Consider the following 17,497-nt stretch of genomic DNA (forward strand, 5'->3'; position numbering starts at 1 on the left):
CTCCCAGTCACATGCTCTATCCACTAGGCCATGCTGCTTCTCTAATAATAGTAATAATAATAATAACAATAACCTTGTTCCCTTAGTGACTCATTCTGAGGTTTCAAATACAACTCCTCTCAAAGTCCAGCACACAGACATTAGGGCAGCAGGGACTCTTTGAGTGAGGGTCCCTTCTAGACCGTGAGCCCATTGTTGGGTAGGGACCGTCTCTATATGTTGCCGACTTGTACTTCCCAAGCGCTTAGTACAGTGCTCTGCACACAGTGAGCGCTCAATAAATACGATTAAAGGAATGAACGAATGAATGAGGGTGTCTCAGAGAAGCAGTGTGGTCTAGTTGAAAGAGCCCGGGCCTGAGAGTCAAAGAACCTCAATTCTAATCCCAGCTATGCCACTTGTCGGCTCTGTGCCCTTGGTCCAGTCCCTCAACTTCTCCGTGCTTTCAGTTTTCTTATCCATCAACTAGGGATTCAATATCTGTTCTCCCTCCTACTTCAACTGTGAGCCCCATGTGCGAAATGGACTGGGTCCAACCTAGTATCAATCTTGTATCAACCCCGATGCTTAGTACAGCGCTTGCCACGTAATAAGTGCTTAACAATACAACGATTATTATTAATCAGCCTGATCCTCCTTCTGCCCCTGACAGTGTTGGATAAACCACATGCCTGCACCTTGGTTTCTCCCTTTGTAACATGGAAATAATGCTCATGCTTCTTGCATTCTTGTATGGAGAGACAAGATTGGAGATGTTCTGAAAAGCATCGTTTGACCCTTAGAAATGAGACACCATCGGGAATGAACAAACCAACCAGAAGGAAACCTCTCGCATTCTAACATTTCACTTTATCCCGGGGGTTCTGAATACCATTTCAGGTTACTTACGGGAATATCGGAGGATCAAAAATGGACTTGATACCCCCAGCGTAGATGGACAGGATGGAGATGATCACACAAGCCAAGAAGAGAGAGGCAAATTTGTTCACATATTTGACCCCAACGAAAACCACCACAGTCATTAAGATAAGGAAAATGGTCCCATAGACCCTCATGTTGTTCAGGGTCGCGCTGGTTGCGTCGTGAACACCTGTTGGGTGAAAAATGGCTGCTGGTGGGACAATGTATGTCTGAAATGATAAGAACAAAATGAAGAGTGAAGGTACAGCATTAGTTTCTTGTAAACAAATCTTTATTCCAATTTTCCTTGTGTAAAAAAAAAAGCAGCGGGTTGACGGTTCACCTCATTTTGTTCATAGTTGGTCTTCTACTTGCAGAAGATGTGTCTGGGACAGAAGACACCTCCTTTTCCTCTTTGGTTACCCAAAGCAAGACCCAGCAATTTCTACCTTTCGGCAATTTATAAACGAGCACGGAGTCCAGCATCAGCACATGTTTAAATCACTAATCTCCTTCTGGGCAATGAATTTTGAGGAGTGGTCCCAAAATAACAAGGGAAACAATACTATCAGGCAAAACTTCCTACTATAAAACTTGTGACTGTGCCTTTGCTTGTGATGGTTAAAGGAAAAATCTCTGCCCAGTCTACATTGCATGAGTCTGAGTACTGGTGCCAAGAACCTAAAAAGAATTCTTCTTGACCGCAATAAACTGAAGAGGAGCCAGAAGTGGTAGGAAAATAGTTTTCCCAGGATTTGCAAAAGAGGCCTCCTAATTTTAGACCGAGCCTGGTCCACATGAACTTTCATGGCCCTAGAAGACAAGCCCATACGTGACAGGAAGGCCCGTGAACTCCATTATTTAGAACACCTCAGTGAAACCTCATGGCATCATGGCTCCAGGTGGAATGAACTGAACTGCCTAGCTATGGGATTTGACTTTATCTGACAGAAGGCTCTGTCTTTGAAGCTGGCTTCTATGCCCCTATTGTCACTATAACACATTAACCTACTTACCAGTAAAATCTCAATGGCCCCGAGTATGTACATAGCTGCAGCAAACGTTGTCCCCAAGTAAAAGCACAGGCCTACTGCTCCTCCAAACTCTGGCCCAAGAGACCGTGAAATCATGAAATAGGAGCCCCCGGCTAGAAAATGACAGAGAAAACATTTGTTCAAGGCTCAGTATTCCGCATAAGCTAGTGTTGCTTCCAAATATCCAGACTACTTCTTGTTATTTACATCAGAAAAAACAAAACTGATTTTTTTGGGACTTTAGAGAAATGTACATCGGGTGCCTCTTGTTATGAAGGGTGTTTATTGGCAAATGGCTGCATAGGCATATAGGAGAGGGGTCTCTACATGATCATCAGCATGGCCCAGGGGATAGAGCCTTGGGCCTGGGAGTCAGAGGACCTGGGTTCTAATTCTGGCTTCTCCCTGCTATGTGATCTTGGACAAGCCACTTAACTTCTTGGTGCCTCAATTTCCTCATCTGCAAAATGGGGGCTCAATACCTGTTCTCCCTCCCCCTTGGACTGTGAAGCTCTGGAGGACAGGGACTGTGATAGGCCCGATTATCTTGTATCTGTGGTGAGTCCACAACAAGCTGCCTTATTAGTGACTGTCTGTGATCCCATGAACAACAAGAAGGAAGAGACTGGAGAAGGCACTGATGAGCTTTACTTGAGGGCAGGTGATTGCTGGCTTCTGGGGGCGGAGCATGGAGGTAGGCATGGCCTTCTCTCCCTGCTCTACTCAGTAACGGGCCTGGACCAATCAATGACTGCCACATAAAGCCACAGCTGTGATGCCTAAGGCAGAAAAAAGGAGGTTGCTTTGAAGCATGGGGATGCATGCTGAGGCACACAAGGAGCAATACAGAGGAAAGAGGCAGTAGCACTTGGAAGCAGAAAGAAGTATTGGCAGAACGGGCTCCTTTGACCAGCAGACTGGTAGTGGATCCTTGGTTGGAGTGAGTGAAAGTTGGCATGTGCCACTCTTTTGCACGTTGGTAAAACTAAGTAAAAAACTTTCCACACTAACCTTGGTGATCAGAGGTGTGGCTTGGTGCTCTACTATATGTCACTGAGGCTCCCTGGGTCCTGGTTAGTATGAGCAGGGGCGCTCATGACTGTATCTACCCCAGGGCTTGGTACGGTGCTTGCCACATAGCACATAACAAATGCAACAATTGTTATTATTATCATTGCTGTTTTTATTATTCATAGTTGCTCTTTATATGCTGGCACATATATTAAAACTTTTCAAACAGGATTTCTCCACAAATGGCAAATTTGATTAGTTCATGCATTAGGTTTTGGGTGGCTAATAATAATAATAGTACTTAAGCACTTACTATGTGTTAAGCACAGGGGTAGATAGCGTAATTGGATTGGACCCAGTTCCTGTCCCACATGGGCTCACAGTCTAAAGGGGAACAAAACAAGTGTTGAATCCCCATTTTAAAATGAGAAAATGGCACAAAGAAGTTAGGTGACTTATCCAAGGTCACAGAGCTGGCAGGTAGCAGAACTGGATTAGAACCCAGGTCTCTTGGCTCCCAGTCCTGTGCTCCACTGTTCCCTAAAAATGAGATTTGTCCCAATCAATTCAAATATGAGGTTTCCCCTAGCATATTTCTTGCCCTAATAAGACATCTCCAGGAGATCCTCATGATAAAAACACCCCAGGAACTAATTATTTAATAACATCGCTCTCATTCAAGAGTTCTTCATTGTTCTGTTTATCCTAAGAGCCCCATGTTTTCATGTAATCATTTTGTTTTATTCTAATTTTATTCTATTTTGCCAAGTCTAATTTACCTCTTCAGAAACTCACTTGACATTACTATCAGCATGATAACCAAGATGCTAAAACAGTTCTTTATTAGAAAAGAAAACCAGAAAAGAGGGAGTAGCCTCTTCATGGAAGATCAACTGTTCATTTTCCCCTATGCATGATAACATAAATGGTCACTGGAAACCCAAATCAAGGGCTACACCATCGCAAACAAATGGACTACATAATACTGCATTTAATTGAACTATTCCCAACAAAAAAAAATGAAATGACCATCTCTTGGAGACTGAATTTCTTTTTGTGAATTAGTTCCCAGCATACCAATTTACACACAGCTATCATGCTTCCTTGCTCAAGAAAAGCCTCTTCCTCAAGGTTGCTGCATATCAGACCCAGAATTAATGGTGTTTGAAGCTTTTAAACACAGTGACATGGACTATGCGTGGATGTTAAAATAACTCAGAAGTCTAGCTGCTTAGTATGGTCTTCCAAAGAACTGTTTTATTCCTCATGAAGTTAGATTGTATTTTCAAAATTCCCCAAAACCAGATGACTGCACTCAGAACCTGAGACTGCCTAACATTATATCATATAGGTTGCTGACTTTTCTTTAGTTAAATTTTTAACCCCATACCTAAGAGCAAAAGATCAAAGATGAAGTAGATGGACGGACAGACAGACATTTAGAGTGACAGGCAAATACCTGGGACAACACCGTTTGTTGCAATGGCACTCATGGATATGGCAGTCAACAGGGTCTGCAGGGAAACAGACACAGCATTGGGGCGTAAATACCCATCAAAAGGGCTTCTACTGTTAGGGGGCCCACCAGCATACAAGGCCAGTTGCGGAAAGAGAGGAGAAGAATTTTTAGGCGGTAAAGTTTGCCTTGTGAATTTAACACTTTATTCATTCAATTGTATTGAGCACTTACTGTGCGCAGAACATTATTAAGCGCTTGGAAAGTACAATTCAGCAACAGACAATCCCTGCCCACACCGGGTTTACAGTCTTGAGTTACAGCATCCATGACAGCACTGCTGAGTACTGGGTTGATTAGTGACCTGAATGGAGTGAAAGTGTCCAGGTATAGCAGCACATCTATGATTCCTAACTGCTCAATAAATACGACTAATTGATTTCCTACTAATGAAAAACATCGGCCCTTCTGCAGGTGGGGCTTCACCAACGCAGTTTGTCCACCAGAACCTGGGCTCCACAGTGACTTCAACTCTAAAAGATCAAAAGTAATCACTGAGAGAGAATTTCACTTTCATTCATTCATTCATTCACTCAATCTTTATTTATGGAGTGCTTACTGTATTCATTTATAATAGCTTACTTACACAGCAGCAGCAGATTAAGACAATCAGGAAGGACTGTAGGAGCCCAGCTGTTCCCACTATCCAGGTCAAGCGAAGGAAAAGGATAACTCCAAAGATGTTCTGCATGCAGGGCAGGTATACACCCATCAAGGTGCCCATGCTGGGTGACTGAAAAATAAACAAAATTATGTTTTGTCCAGACTCAAAGCCTGAAGGAATCCAAGCCAAACCACAGAACATCCAGATTGCCAACTGTAGAAAGCAGCCTGGGTCAAGACAAGAGCTGGAAAACCCCAGGGACTGGCTCACTTCCCTGCTTCATCCTACGCCCACACTCCAGGAACAAGAATGGGAGAGTAATATGAATATCAGTAAATGAGCCTGCCAGAAAAGAAAACCACTTTCTTCTCTGTCACTGACCTAACCTACTAGTCTTCTCCTTAAGTAGAACAGAATCAGAGGTTGAGCCCCTAAGTGATTTTTGAAGTCCTAGATAAATGAAGGCAGAACAAGGACAAAAATGTCACTAGGCCCATACTGAAAGAAATGAGCACCTGCCACCCAGCTTGCTGGAGAAACTGATGCAGAGTAGATGTCACTAGCAAAACCCATTCCCTGTTGCCCAAGCCAGAGAATGGAAGTCTGGAAATTTGGACCACTCTTGTGAAGTAAATGAGGGGACTAAATTATGGTCCTTGCAAGTGAGTAAAGAATTTGTTTTATTGAGGGAATGAGGGAAATAACCAATTCCTGTACCATTCACTTCCTTCCTAGTAGGAAATTGCCTTTTGGAAGAAAAGAACCCTTAAAGATTGGTTGGAGGAGACCACTTATCTCCAACAGGTAATTACTAGCCCACTAAAAATGGTGAATTTTACTAACTTAGTCCTGGGGTGATGGGTTGTAGATGTGTAAATTTTACTAACAGATGCATATCCTACAGAACAACTGCAAAAATATCAACTTATTCACACACGGTTCCTGGGGCCATCTCACCCATAGGCTGTAAAATGAACAAAATCCCATTCTCTTCTATTAATGCTGGGCTGGTAGGAAGGAAGTTATTTCCTGAGTTGATTGATCTCCATTTTAAACAATCTACTCCCTTCAAGAGTCCTCTATGCCAGAACAACGTGTTTCTGGGACCCGTAAACTAAGGGAAAGCAGTCAGTGAAACCCGTCTGGATCACTGAAACAAAAATAATATTCTTCCTTTGTCTGATTCAGGCTGATTGTATAGAGTATTCCGAATTCATCAGATAACTGGAAATCAGTATTTCTCTGGCTGGCATGTCCCTACCTAGCTATGTGATGTAGATGGGTCAGCTTTGAAACTATGTCTCCTGTATCAGTCACTCTGGAGAAGGGAGTATGTGGGAAACAAAAATGCAGGAAATGACTTTTGGATACTAAAATAACTTTCCAAAGCACTGTAAGGTCACCAGGTCCCGGCCAGACCTGGTCTCAAATGCTTTTAAATCACATTCTTGGGTTCGTGAAACAAAACTTTGCTTCTCAAAAACTGCTCCAAACCAAAACATCTCAGTAATATTGGTTTAGCTATCAGGGTTTGTTTATGGAGTTACTGGAGATTGTTAAGCACAGATCTTTGTTTTTGTCATACTAAACACTATTCCCAGCTCCCAATTTAGTGTACTAGTCTTCAGCTCAGGCTTTCCCACCTCCTCCAACAAGCTTTCCCTGATTAATTTCCCAGCACTGTATCATCCCTTCCCCTCATCCCTTCCCCCTCTCAGGGTCACACCTGGAGAGTTTCCAGTATTTTCCCAGTCTCAACTATGGAAAGAAGAATCAAGCAGAGGCATGCCCATTCCATTCCTAGTTTGGGGAGTGGCTAATGAGTAGAAGGCAATCTGTTACCAGTCAAAACTCACTCATGCTGGGCAGCGGTGGCATGGGAAAGCATTGAGGACAGAGACTCAAGTTTACTGCATGGAAAGAGGCAATGGTAAACTACTTCTGAATTTTTACCAAGAAAACTCTTTGGATACACTACCAGAATGACTGCAGATGGAGGTGGGGTGTTCTGGAAGAGATGTGTCCTTGAAATCGCTTTGGGTCAGAGATGAGTCGACATCATGACAAGACAATATCATCCATTCAGTCAACTCTAGCATTTATGAACTTATTTACACCCTTCTAGGCACTCAGATATGTCTGTGTGCTCAATTCATTTTATTTTGACCAGTATAGTTGTAAATATCCTTATGCTTGTCTTCTCTGTTTGAGAAGCACGATTCTTGTCAGTAGGGAATGCATCACACTTCATTATTTTGTACTTCCCAAGATCCTAGTACAGTGTACCATACCAAATAAGCACTCAATAAATGCTATTGCTATTACTACTACTACTACTATTATTATTAGATTATGAGTCCCCTTAAGGAACAAGGACTGTGTGTAATTCCCAGCTATGTATTCTCTTCCAGCATTTTGTACAAGTGCTCTGCATCAGTAGGTGCTTAATAAATACTACTACCACTAGTCAGTCAGTCCATCATTTACTGAGCACTTACTGTGTACAGAACACTGTGCTAAGTGCTTGGGAGAGTACAATATAACAATGTAACAGACATATTCCCTACCCACAACAAGCTTACAGTCTAGACAGGGAGACTACTACTACTACTGGGAAAAAACCTGAAATAAAGACATCAGTAGAGATCATCTTTTGGGACAGGCAGACCTTTCTGTAGAGGGAGCGCTGGGTGAAGCTTGGCTTGGTCAATCAGTCAATATGATGAGAGTGCCTCCTGAGGACTGGGACAGCTTTTTCTTTCTTTAAGAAAGCTAGGGACTTAATTGCCCATTAATGTCATGGAAGAGATGGCCCATCCCTTCCATTCAGGCTATTTTAGCCCCGCTTCCTTTTCCCACTTAAAAGACCAGTCTTTAAACAAGTTTAGCTTAAAATGAGACCTGCTCAAATTCTGTTTAACTAGTTCCACTAGTAGTACATTTATTCTCCTCACGATCTCCCATTTTGGGGAGACCAGGGTATTTTGGTCAGGACTCATATTCTAGAAGCCATATCCATCAGTATTTGAGCTGGGTATAACTGAACAACCCTGGATTGTTACATTTCATTCATCTTAATCCCTCACTGCCTGTTTACATTACTGTACATTGACTCTTTCCTGACAGCTGCATATGGGAGCCTGAACCTTCAAGGGGACTGTGATAGCACACAGAGTTAAAAATAGCCCCCCACAATTGCCTCTCTAGTGAGCCAGCAATGGTCCTCCTGAGGACACAATGTGCAGAACAGAGGCTTCCGTGGTGTCCTGGTCCCCAAGAGCAGTAAATCTGTAAGAGGAAGTGACTTTGAAGACCACCTGTCCCAGCTGGCATCCAAGCCCAAGTTCCCATTTTCTCCATCCCAGCTTAATTAAAACAAAATCTCTCTTCTGCCCTTGAAATGCACTATACCAGACCCACATCAGATATTTGCCTTGCCCTTGGGGTAAGGTTTGAGCTCCATGACAGCAGGGTCTTTATTACTTTCAGTAGTTGGTTATATAATGCTTGTGTCATGTCTTTTCACACTTTTGTGTTTGATTTGTTTCCCCACTGGATTATAAACTCCTTGTGGAAGAGGCTGTGACCTGCTTCTTTCTCACAAGGTTGAAGATTCTACATAGTCGCAACTATGCTTGGGTGCTAAATTCATACTGAAAATACCAAGTCCTGCCCCACTCCCAATTTGCTGGGTGTCTAAGGATGGCTCATCACCCGAAAACCATTAATTTCCAACCGAATCCCTAGAATCTCCGGGCCATGGACCGGCCGGAGCTGAAGATTTCTCTGGTGGTGAGTGAGAGCGTCCTTGGGGAGGTGGGAAAGGGCAATGAAAGCGCAGCGATTTCAACCGGCCACTTGCCCCTGGATGATTTTTTTTTCTCAGCGACCCGCTTTAGTTTCTTGTCACTGGCCAGGGGAACCGAGTCCGGGTTCAACAATGTACTCGCCGGGTGACCTTGGACAAGTTTCTGTTCTGTTTCCTTTGAGTGCCGCGTGGAAAAAAGAAAGAACTCGCTGCCCCTTTGCAGACCGATAAGGACTTCGGTAAAATAAAAGTACCCACATGCAAAACCAGCTGTTTCTCTCCCGTTCTGGCCCCCTTCTCCTAGATTTGGGTAAAATGCCCCTCTTTTTTTAGCACCATCATCGCGTTACAGGAAAGCCCCGAATTGGCTAATTAGAAACACTTTATAGATGTATAATACATATATACACATATGTATGTATACACATATTCATTCACTCAGTCGTATTTATTGAGCGCCTATTGTGTGCAGAGCACTGCACTAAGCGCTTGGGAAGTACGAGTCGGCAACCTATAGAGACAGTCCCTACCCATCAACGGGCTCACAGTCTAGAAGGGGAAGACAGAAAACAAAACATGTAGACAGGGTCAAAATCGTCAGAACAAATGTAGTTATAAGCACATCATTAACAAAATAAATAGAATAGTAAATATGTACAAGTAAAATAGAGTAATAAATCTGTACAAGTATATGCAAGTGCAATGGGGGTGGAAGGAGGTAGGGTGGGGGGGATGGGGAGGAAGTGAGGAAAAAGGGGGCTTAGTCTGGGAAGGCCTCCTAGAGGAGGTGAGCTCTCAGTAGGGCTTTGAAGGGAGGAAGAGAGCTAGCTTGGCGGATGTGTGGAGGGAGGGCATTCCAGGCCGGGGGAGGACGTGGGCCAGGGGTCGATGGCGGGACAGGCGAGAACGGGTCCCAGTGAGGAGGTTAGCAGCAGAGGAGCGGAGGGTGCAGGCTGGGCTGTAGAAGGAGAAAAGGGAGGTGAGGTAGGAGGGGGCAAGGTGATGGAGAGCCTTGAAGCCAAGAGTGAGGAGTTTTTGCTTGATTTGTAGGGTGAAAGGCAGCCACTGGAGATTTTTGAGGGGGGGAGTAACATGCCCAGAGCGTTTCTGTACAAAGATAATCCGGGCAGCAGAGTGAAGTATAGACTGAAATGGGGAGAAAAAGGAAGATACACATGTGCATGTACATACACATGCATGCACATGCATGTATGAAAGCACACACATGTATGCATGCATACATATGCACATGCATGTGTGCACCCACATGTGTGCACATGTATGCATATAGCATATATATACATACATGTATACACATATTTATACATATATAAATATTTATACTCCCCCCCCCCCCCCCTTTTAGACTGTGAGCCCACTGCTGGGTAGGGACTGTCTCTATATGTTGCCAACTTGTACTTCCCAAGTGCTTAGTACAGTGCTCTGCACACAGTAAGTGCTCAATAAATACGATTGATGATGATGATATATATGCACACACATATGATTAAAATGGGGGAATGTGGAGCACAGAGCAATTTTAATTAACTGAGAAAGTCAGTGTTATATTTTTGTGGGGGAAGAAAAAAAAGCCCATAAAAACATGGTTTCCTGGTTGTGTGTTCACTTTTGTTCACTTTTTTTTTTTTAGGGTAGTGAGGGGGTGGGGTACTTATTAAAAGCCTACTATGTGCCAGGAATTGTACTAAGCACTGGGGTAGATACAAGCGAAACAGATTGGACACAGTCTATGTCCAATATGGGGCTCCCAGTCTTAATACTCATTTTACAGATGAGGCATAGTGAAGTGACTTGTACACACTCACGTAGCAGACAAGTGGCAGAGCTGGGATTAGAACCCAGATCCTTCTGACTATCAGGTCCATGCTCTATCCATTAGGCCACACTGCTTATTCTCCTGTACCATTACACTTTGGTTTTAACTTTGTGCTCTGCACACAGTAGGCACTGAGTAACTAATACTGTCGATTGACTTCTGTTCTCCAGGCTAATTACTTCTTCCCATCCTCCAACTCTGGAAAAAAAAAGTGCCTGCATCCTGTGGCTCCTGGTCTCCTTTTTCCCCCCATCTTCCATTTTCATTCCCCCTTTCCTCCCTCACCATTTAATCCTGTTTATCCTCCCTCTTTTCTTTCCATCTATCTCTTGTCGTACTTTGTCATTCTCCCCATTTCACCCACCTCTTCTCCATTTCAAGTTGCTGGAACATGAGCAGTAGTTCCAATGCTTCAGTTCTTAAAAAAAACCCCCAAGAAAACAGGGAGAGAAGGCCTGAGATCCAATAAGAGGAAGACAAGTGCAAGAGTTGGAATGATGGAGCCATTATCACAGCCATCTCCTGATTCAGGTTATTTCACAAGTCTTCTCAGTATACTAAAGGAGCCTTTTTTTGACACTAATGCTTTCTCCAGTTACTCTCCACCGCTCTACTCCTTTTTGTCCAAACTCTTTGAATGAGCTAAACTTACTACTTTCACTTCCCCTCCATCAACTTTCTTATTGACCCACTCCTCCTTCCCTGTGGTCTGATTTTTGTCCCTTTGCTCCTACTGAGATTAAGGGCACCCCAAAGTCTTCAATCACCTACTTTTGGCTAAGTCTACTGGACTCCGCCCTTTCCTCTCCATCCACACCGCTACCCTGCTCGTTCAAACTCTCATCCTATCCCGTCTGGACTACTGCATCAGCCTTCTCTCTGATCTCCCATCCTTGTGTCTCTCCCCACTTCAATCCATACTTCATGCTGCTGCCCGGATTGTCTTTGTCCAGAAACGCTCTGGGCATGTTACTCCCCTCCTCAAAAATCTCCAGTGGCTACCAATCAATCTGCGCATCAGGCAGAAACTCCTCACCCTGGGCTTCAAGGCTCTCCATCACCTCGCCCCCTCCTACCTCACCTCCCTTCTCTCCTTCTACAGCCCACCCCGCACCCTCCGCTCCTCTGCCGCTAATCTCCTCACCGTACCTCGTTCTCGCCTGTCCCGCCATCGACCCCCGGCCCACGTCATCCCCCGGGCCTGGAATGCCCTCCCTCTGCCCATCCGCCAAGTTAGCTCTCTTCCTCCCTTCAAGGCCCTACTGAGAGCTCATCTCCTCCAGGAGGCCTTCCCAGACTGAGCCCCTTCCTTCCTCTCCCCCTCATCCCCCTCTCCATCCCCCCATCTTACCCCCTTCCCTTCCCCACAGCACCTGTATATATGTATATATGTTTGTACATATTTGTTACTCTATTTATTTATTTTACTTGTACATATCTATTCTATTTATTTTATTTTGTTAGTATGTTTGGTTTTGTTCTCTGTCTCCCCCTCTTAGACTGTGAGCCCACTGTTGGGTACGGACTGTCTCTATATGTTGCCAACTTGTACTTCCCAAGCACTTAGTACAGTGCTCTGCACACAGTAAGCACTCAATAAATACGATTGATGATGATGATGAAAATGGGAACAAGAACCATACTATCATAAGAGAACTGTAATGATGGCTGAAACCGGATGGACTTGGGGAGGGTTTTCCAAGTTCTGCCCACTGAGAGGCCTGGAGAAATAGACACTAAGGCTCTGAGTCCTTTTCTAAACTGGGAGGGAGGGGGGTGTTGCTGAAAGCTCCCTTCATAAAGTAGCCAAATTCAAATTCAAAGGCAGCTGTCTGCAAATTCCTGGCTCATTTACAGAAAGGAGAATAGATTAAAAAACAAACCATCTTTTTGGTTTTCACACTTACACAGCCACCGGACTCACCCCACTGGATGAGTCAGATGCCCCAGTGTGCCTAGAATTTAAGCATGATTTACAGATCAGACCCAAGCCAAAGGGAAGGGATAATGACATTTTATAGTCAGAGGTCCTTTGCTTCCTTCTGAAACTCTCCTGTGTCCCAATCTCTCAGTTGGTGGGTGATGCCATACTTTAACCCAACTCTCAAGTTAGGGGAGGCAGCATAGCCTAAGGGGAAGAGCAAAGGCCTGGGAATCAGAGGACCTGGGTTTTAATCCTGACTCTGCCACTTGTCTGCTGTGTGACCTTGGGCAAGTCCCTTGACTTATTTGTGCCTCAGTTACCTCATCTGCAAAATAGAGATTAAATCCTACTCCCCCTGATTTAGATTATGAGCCCTATGTGGGACAGGGGCTGTATCCAACCTGATTATCTTGTATCTACCCCAGCGCTTAGAACAGTGCTTGGCTAGGACCATAAAATTAAAAAAAAAAGTTACCCAACCCTCATGGAAAGATCCTGCCTCTTCTCTCACTTCCCTCCCCAAACATACCCAGTTTGTGGCCAAACCCTGCCACTTCCACATCACCTACTCCCCATCCCCCACTATGACAGATTTGTAATCAACACCCTGAGATCCTCTCCAGTTCAGACTACTGTAAACTCCTCACTGGCCTCCTTGCCATCCATACTGCTGCACTACCATCAATCTGCATACTGCAACAACTGTGTTCATGTCTCCCTTCTCCTCAGGATCATGCCATGACTACTACCCTGCTCCAGGAGGAGATCGAGTTCTTGACCCTCTGCTGCAAGTTCACTGCAGACAACCCAGCATCTCATACCCCTCCTGCTGGCTCTGCACGTTCGCTCCCTTACTGTAAACATGCTAACCTCCGTACTGCTTCTTTACCCAATTTCAAACTCCCAGACCCTCTTACTTCCTGTAAATGCCTTCATTGTAAACTCCTCTCACTTCCTGTAAGCTCTCCAGAGTAAGACCTTGTCACTTACTTCTTTTGAATGCTCCTAAGCACCTAGCACAGTATTCTGCACACAGCAGGTCCCCAAATACTAATGATGATGAGGCTTTCAACACTTAGAATTCACTGCTCCTTGAGCTTCATCGAACCCTCTCTTTCCCCTTCCCCCACTTCCTCCATTCAGAATGAATGGGTGTGCATATAGCCTTCCCAGACTGAGGAACTGTGAAGTGGTAATTTTCACCCCTTTATCTTAGTCACCCTCCTTGGCACAAAAATCCATGAACACTCAACTCTGAACACAATATAAATACAAGTTAATCCAGAATATCCAGAAGTAACCCTTTCTCTACCAAGCAGAAAATGGTGGCCACCACCTGCCCCTCCAGAGCAGTTGTATCACTGGCCGGGAGGAGTGCATCCTGACCCTGACTCGCCTGAGAGGCCAGTGCAGGCAGACTGGGAAAGGGTCTTGGTTACCCAAGTTACTCTAGAAATAAATTCCACATCTCCAGAAAAATGTGTTAATTGTGAAAGGGCTTGGTCCTGACCCTTTCTAGATTCACAAGATTAACCTGAATTTACTCTTGGGCTTGTCCCTGTGTTTCAGTGCCTGCTCGGTTTGTTGTTTGTTTATAATATATTTTGATTTTTGTTGGCCTTTCTTTGTGGATGTTCAGGTTGGTAGAGTCTTAGGAGCTCCTAGGAGGCAGGGACTGTATCTTTTAAATTTATCTGTAAAATGACCAGAACAAAAAAAAAAATCACACAGGGCTTAGTACATACTGTACTTGTTATCTGATGAGAGTTGAGAGGCTGACCATTTGCAGGAAACTAAGAAACTCATAGTATCTTTCATCTCAGGGTGGAATGCTACAAACCAAGACCTCAGAGAACAAATGGATGGAAGAATTATGAGCATTGGGATTTCCAGCTCGTTTGTTAATAGAATATGTTTGGAAGTAATGATAATAATAATGATATTTGTTAAGTGCTTACTATGTGCCAAGCACTGTTCTAAGCGCTGGGGTAGATACAGGGTAATCAGGTTGTCTCACATGGGGCTCCCATTTTACAGATGAGATTACTGAGGCACAGAGAAGTTAAGTGACTTGCCCGAAGTCACACAGCTGATAAGTGGTGGAGTCGGGATTAGAACCCATGACCTCTGACTCCCAAGCCCGGGCTCTTTCCACTAGGCCACGCTGCTTCTCAGCGTGTAGACGACATTAGCCTCCAAGAGGTGTCTGCCTAGACAAAACCCTCCCTGGGTAGCTTCAGTGCAGTTCATCCATTGCGGCTGAGCAAAATATGTGGTTATTGCAGTGTCGTGCCTCTCTACCATGGCTGGGCGAATTGTCTTCCCTCTCCTTCATCCAGGGCCCAACATGCTCTGTATGCCAATCTCACTACCTCCCTGGGAACCAGCTCTGGCTCCCACCACACAATCGAGGAGGCCCCACCCCGTCCTGCAGTCTGCCTACCTAGCAGAAAAGAAAATAGCACCTGCAGCATTTGTTTCTTTATTGGTCGTATCCCTCCAGTTACATGGAGCTGTCCATTACCTTTCCCAGAGTGTCAGGTCAGGGAAGTCACAGCCTTCCCATGTACTCTCCCTCCACCTCCATGAAACCTCGGGAAGGCTGGTGGTCGTGATAACCGTTTCTGTGGCTACAGGTGTGCCTTGGACTCAGACCCATGAGGAGCCTGAAATTCTGCTCTTCCAACCATTGCTCCCTAATGACTTTTGTTTTTATTTTGTGTATTATGTATTTGTCCTCATCTTTCATACTGTTTTAATTTGTTGTTGTTTCATTGCTCCCAATGTGTCTGCCTCCAGTCCTTTCCCCAACTTATATTCACAGAATTCATGTTCAAATTCCCACCTGTGCCTTTCCCAGTGCTTAATGCAAGGCTTTGCATGTAGTAAGCATTTAATAAATACTGTTACTACAACTACTGCTGCTACTACTACTGTATTACCCTTGTTCTAAAAGGCACCTTTCCCTGCAACCCCGTCCCACCCTTCAAAGCCTTATTGAAGGCACATCTCCTCCAAGAGGTTTCCCTAAGATCTCCTTTCCTCTGCATCGCTCTGACTTGCTCCCTTTATTCATCCCCTCCCAGCCCCACAGCACTTATGTACATATCTGTAATTTATTTATTTATATTAATGTCTGTCTCCTCCTCTAGACTGTAAGCGCATTGTGGGCAGGGAATGTGTTTGTTTATTCTTATATTGTACTCAAGTGCTCAGTACAGTGTTCTGCACACAGTAAGTGCTCAATAAATACAACTGAATGAATTGAATGAATGAATAACTGTAGGGAGCCTCCAGTAGGGAAGCTCCCCAAGATTGACTATGGCCAGTGCAGACCCAGCTTCTAGAGAGACCAAGAGCAATTTTGCATCTCCTCTCCCCTCCCCTCCCACTGGTTTCCTGGGATCACAGGAAAATCAATCAATCAATCATATTTATTATTATTATTAATAATAATAGCATTTATTAAACACTTACTATGTGCAAAGCACTGTTCTAAGCACTGGGGAGGTTACAAAGTGATCAGGTTGTCCCACAGGGGGCTCACAATCTTCATCCCCATTTTACAGATGAGGGAACCGAGGCCCAGAGAAGTGAAGTGACTTGCCCAAAGTCACACAGCTGACAATTGGCGGAGCCAGGATTCAAACCCATGAACTCTGACTCTAAAGCCCGGGCTCTTTCCACTGAGCCACGCTGCTTCTCTAAGCAGCTGCTTTATTGAGAGCTTACTATGTGCAGATCACTGTACAAGCGCCTGGGAGAGTAGAATACAACAGAATTAGCAGACACATTCCCTGCACCTAATGAATTTACAGTCTAGGGGGGAGACCAACATTAATATGAATAAGTGAGTACTCTATAATATATAATTTACAGATATGTACATAAGTGCTGTGGAGTTGAAGGTGGGGCGAATATCAAATGTTCAAAGGTCACAGATTGGAGTGCACAGACAATGCAGATGCAGAAGGGAGAATGAGCTGGAGAAAAGAGAAGAGGAGAGCTAGAAAGAGATCTCTAGACAGTCCAGAGAGTGTTTGCACTCCCTGGCCTCAACCCGGGAGGCCTCAAAACAACTTAACACTCAATTTGGGGTACTCAGGATAGGACAAAATCAAATGTCCTCAATTTTTATCCATATTATATATATATGTGTATATATATATATATGTTTCTAACCATTTGAATCAATACCATACCCAACTCCCATTACACTTTACAGAGGAGGGAGCAGAGCAGAGAGATCAGCAGTCAGTCCAGGTCCCATAGCCAGGCAATGCTGCTCATCTCAGACCTCTAAAATCTAAACAGATAGCCCAGCATAGACTAGGCTAGGCTACAAGATTGCACTGAGGTTCTTTCTGGCAAGGCCGAGAGACTCTGGAGTTACCAACAGAGGCCTCTTTCTGATGCCTCTAACTACTAACGCTAACTACCTCCTAGGGCCAGCTCAGCTGCAAACCCTGATGCCCAGGTCAATCCTTACCAGGGCAAGCAGGCTCCAGCCACCTAAATGGCTCCTGACATTTTCATTTAATCCAGAAAGTGCTTCACCTCTAACCCATGACCTTCCCCTCCTGAGAACCTGGGTTCTAATCCTGGCTTGGCCACTTGTCTGCTGTGTGACCTTGGGCAAGTCACTTCACTTCTCTGGGCCTCAGTTACCTTTCTGTAAAATGGGGATTAAGACTGTGAGCTCCATGTGGGACAGGGACTGTGTCCAACTCGATTTGCTTGTATCCACCCCTACGCTTAGTACAGTGCCTGGCACATAGTAAGTGCTTAACAAATACCACAGTTAGTAGGAGGAGGAGGAGAGTAGGAGTAGTTGTAATGATAATAATAATAATACATGGGAAG

General features: G+C 44.5%; 1 protein-coding gene across 2 annotated transcripts in view; it reads right to left on the bottom strand.

Moving 5' to 3' along the window:
* Positions 1 to 17,497, bottom strand: part of SLC12A4 (solute carrier family 12 member 4) — a 74,968-nt gene that overhangs the window by 25,971 nt on the left and 31,500 nt on the right. For both annotated transcript variants that reach the window (XM_038772858.1, XM_038772859.1), the window contains exons 4-7: positions 5,048 to 5,194; positions 4,405 to 4,459; positions 1,917 to 2,047; positions 889 to 1,130 (exon numbers count right to left, since the gene is read on the bottom strand). In XM_038772858.1, coding sequence (XP_038628786.1) covers positions 889 to 1,130; positions 1,917 to 2,047; positions 4,405 to 4,459; positions 5,048 to 5,194 — 575 coding nt within the window. The remainder of the gene's footprint in view (positions 1 to 888; positions 1,131 to 1,916; positions 2,048 to 4,404; positions 4,460 to 5,047; positions 5,195 to 17,497) is intronic.

The sequence above is a fragment of the Tachyglossus aculeatus genome, chromosome X1 (genome assembly GCF_015852505.1).
Source record: "Tachyglossus aculeatus isolate mTacAcu1 chromosome X1, mTacAcu1.pri, whole genome shotgun sequence".
NCBI lineage: Eukaryota > Metazoa > Chordata > Mammalia > Monotremata > Tachyglossidae > Tachyglossus > Tachyglossus aculeatus.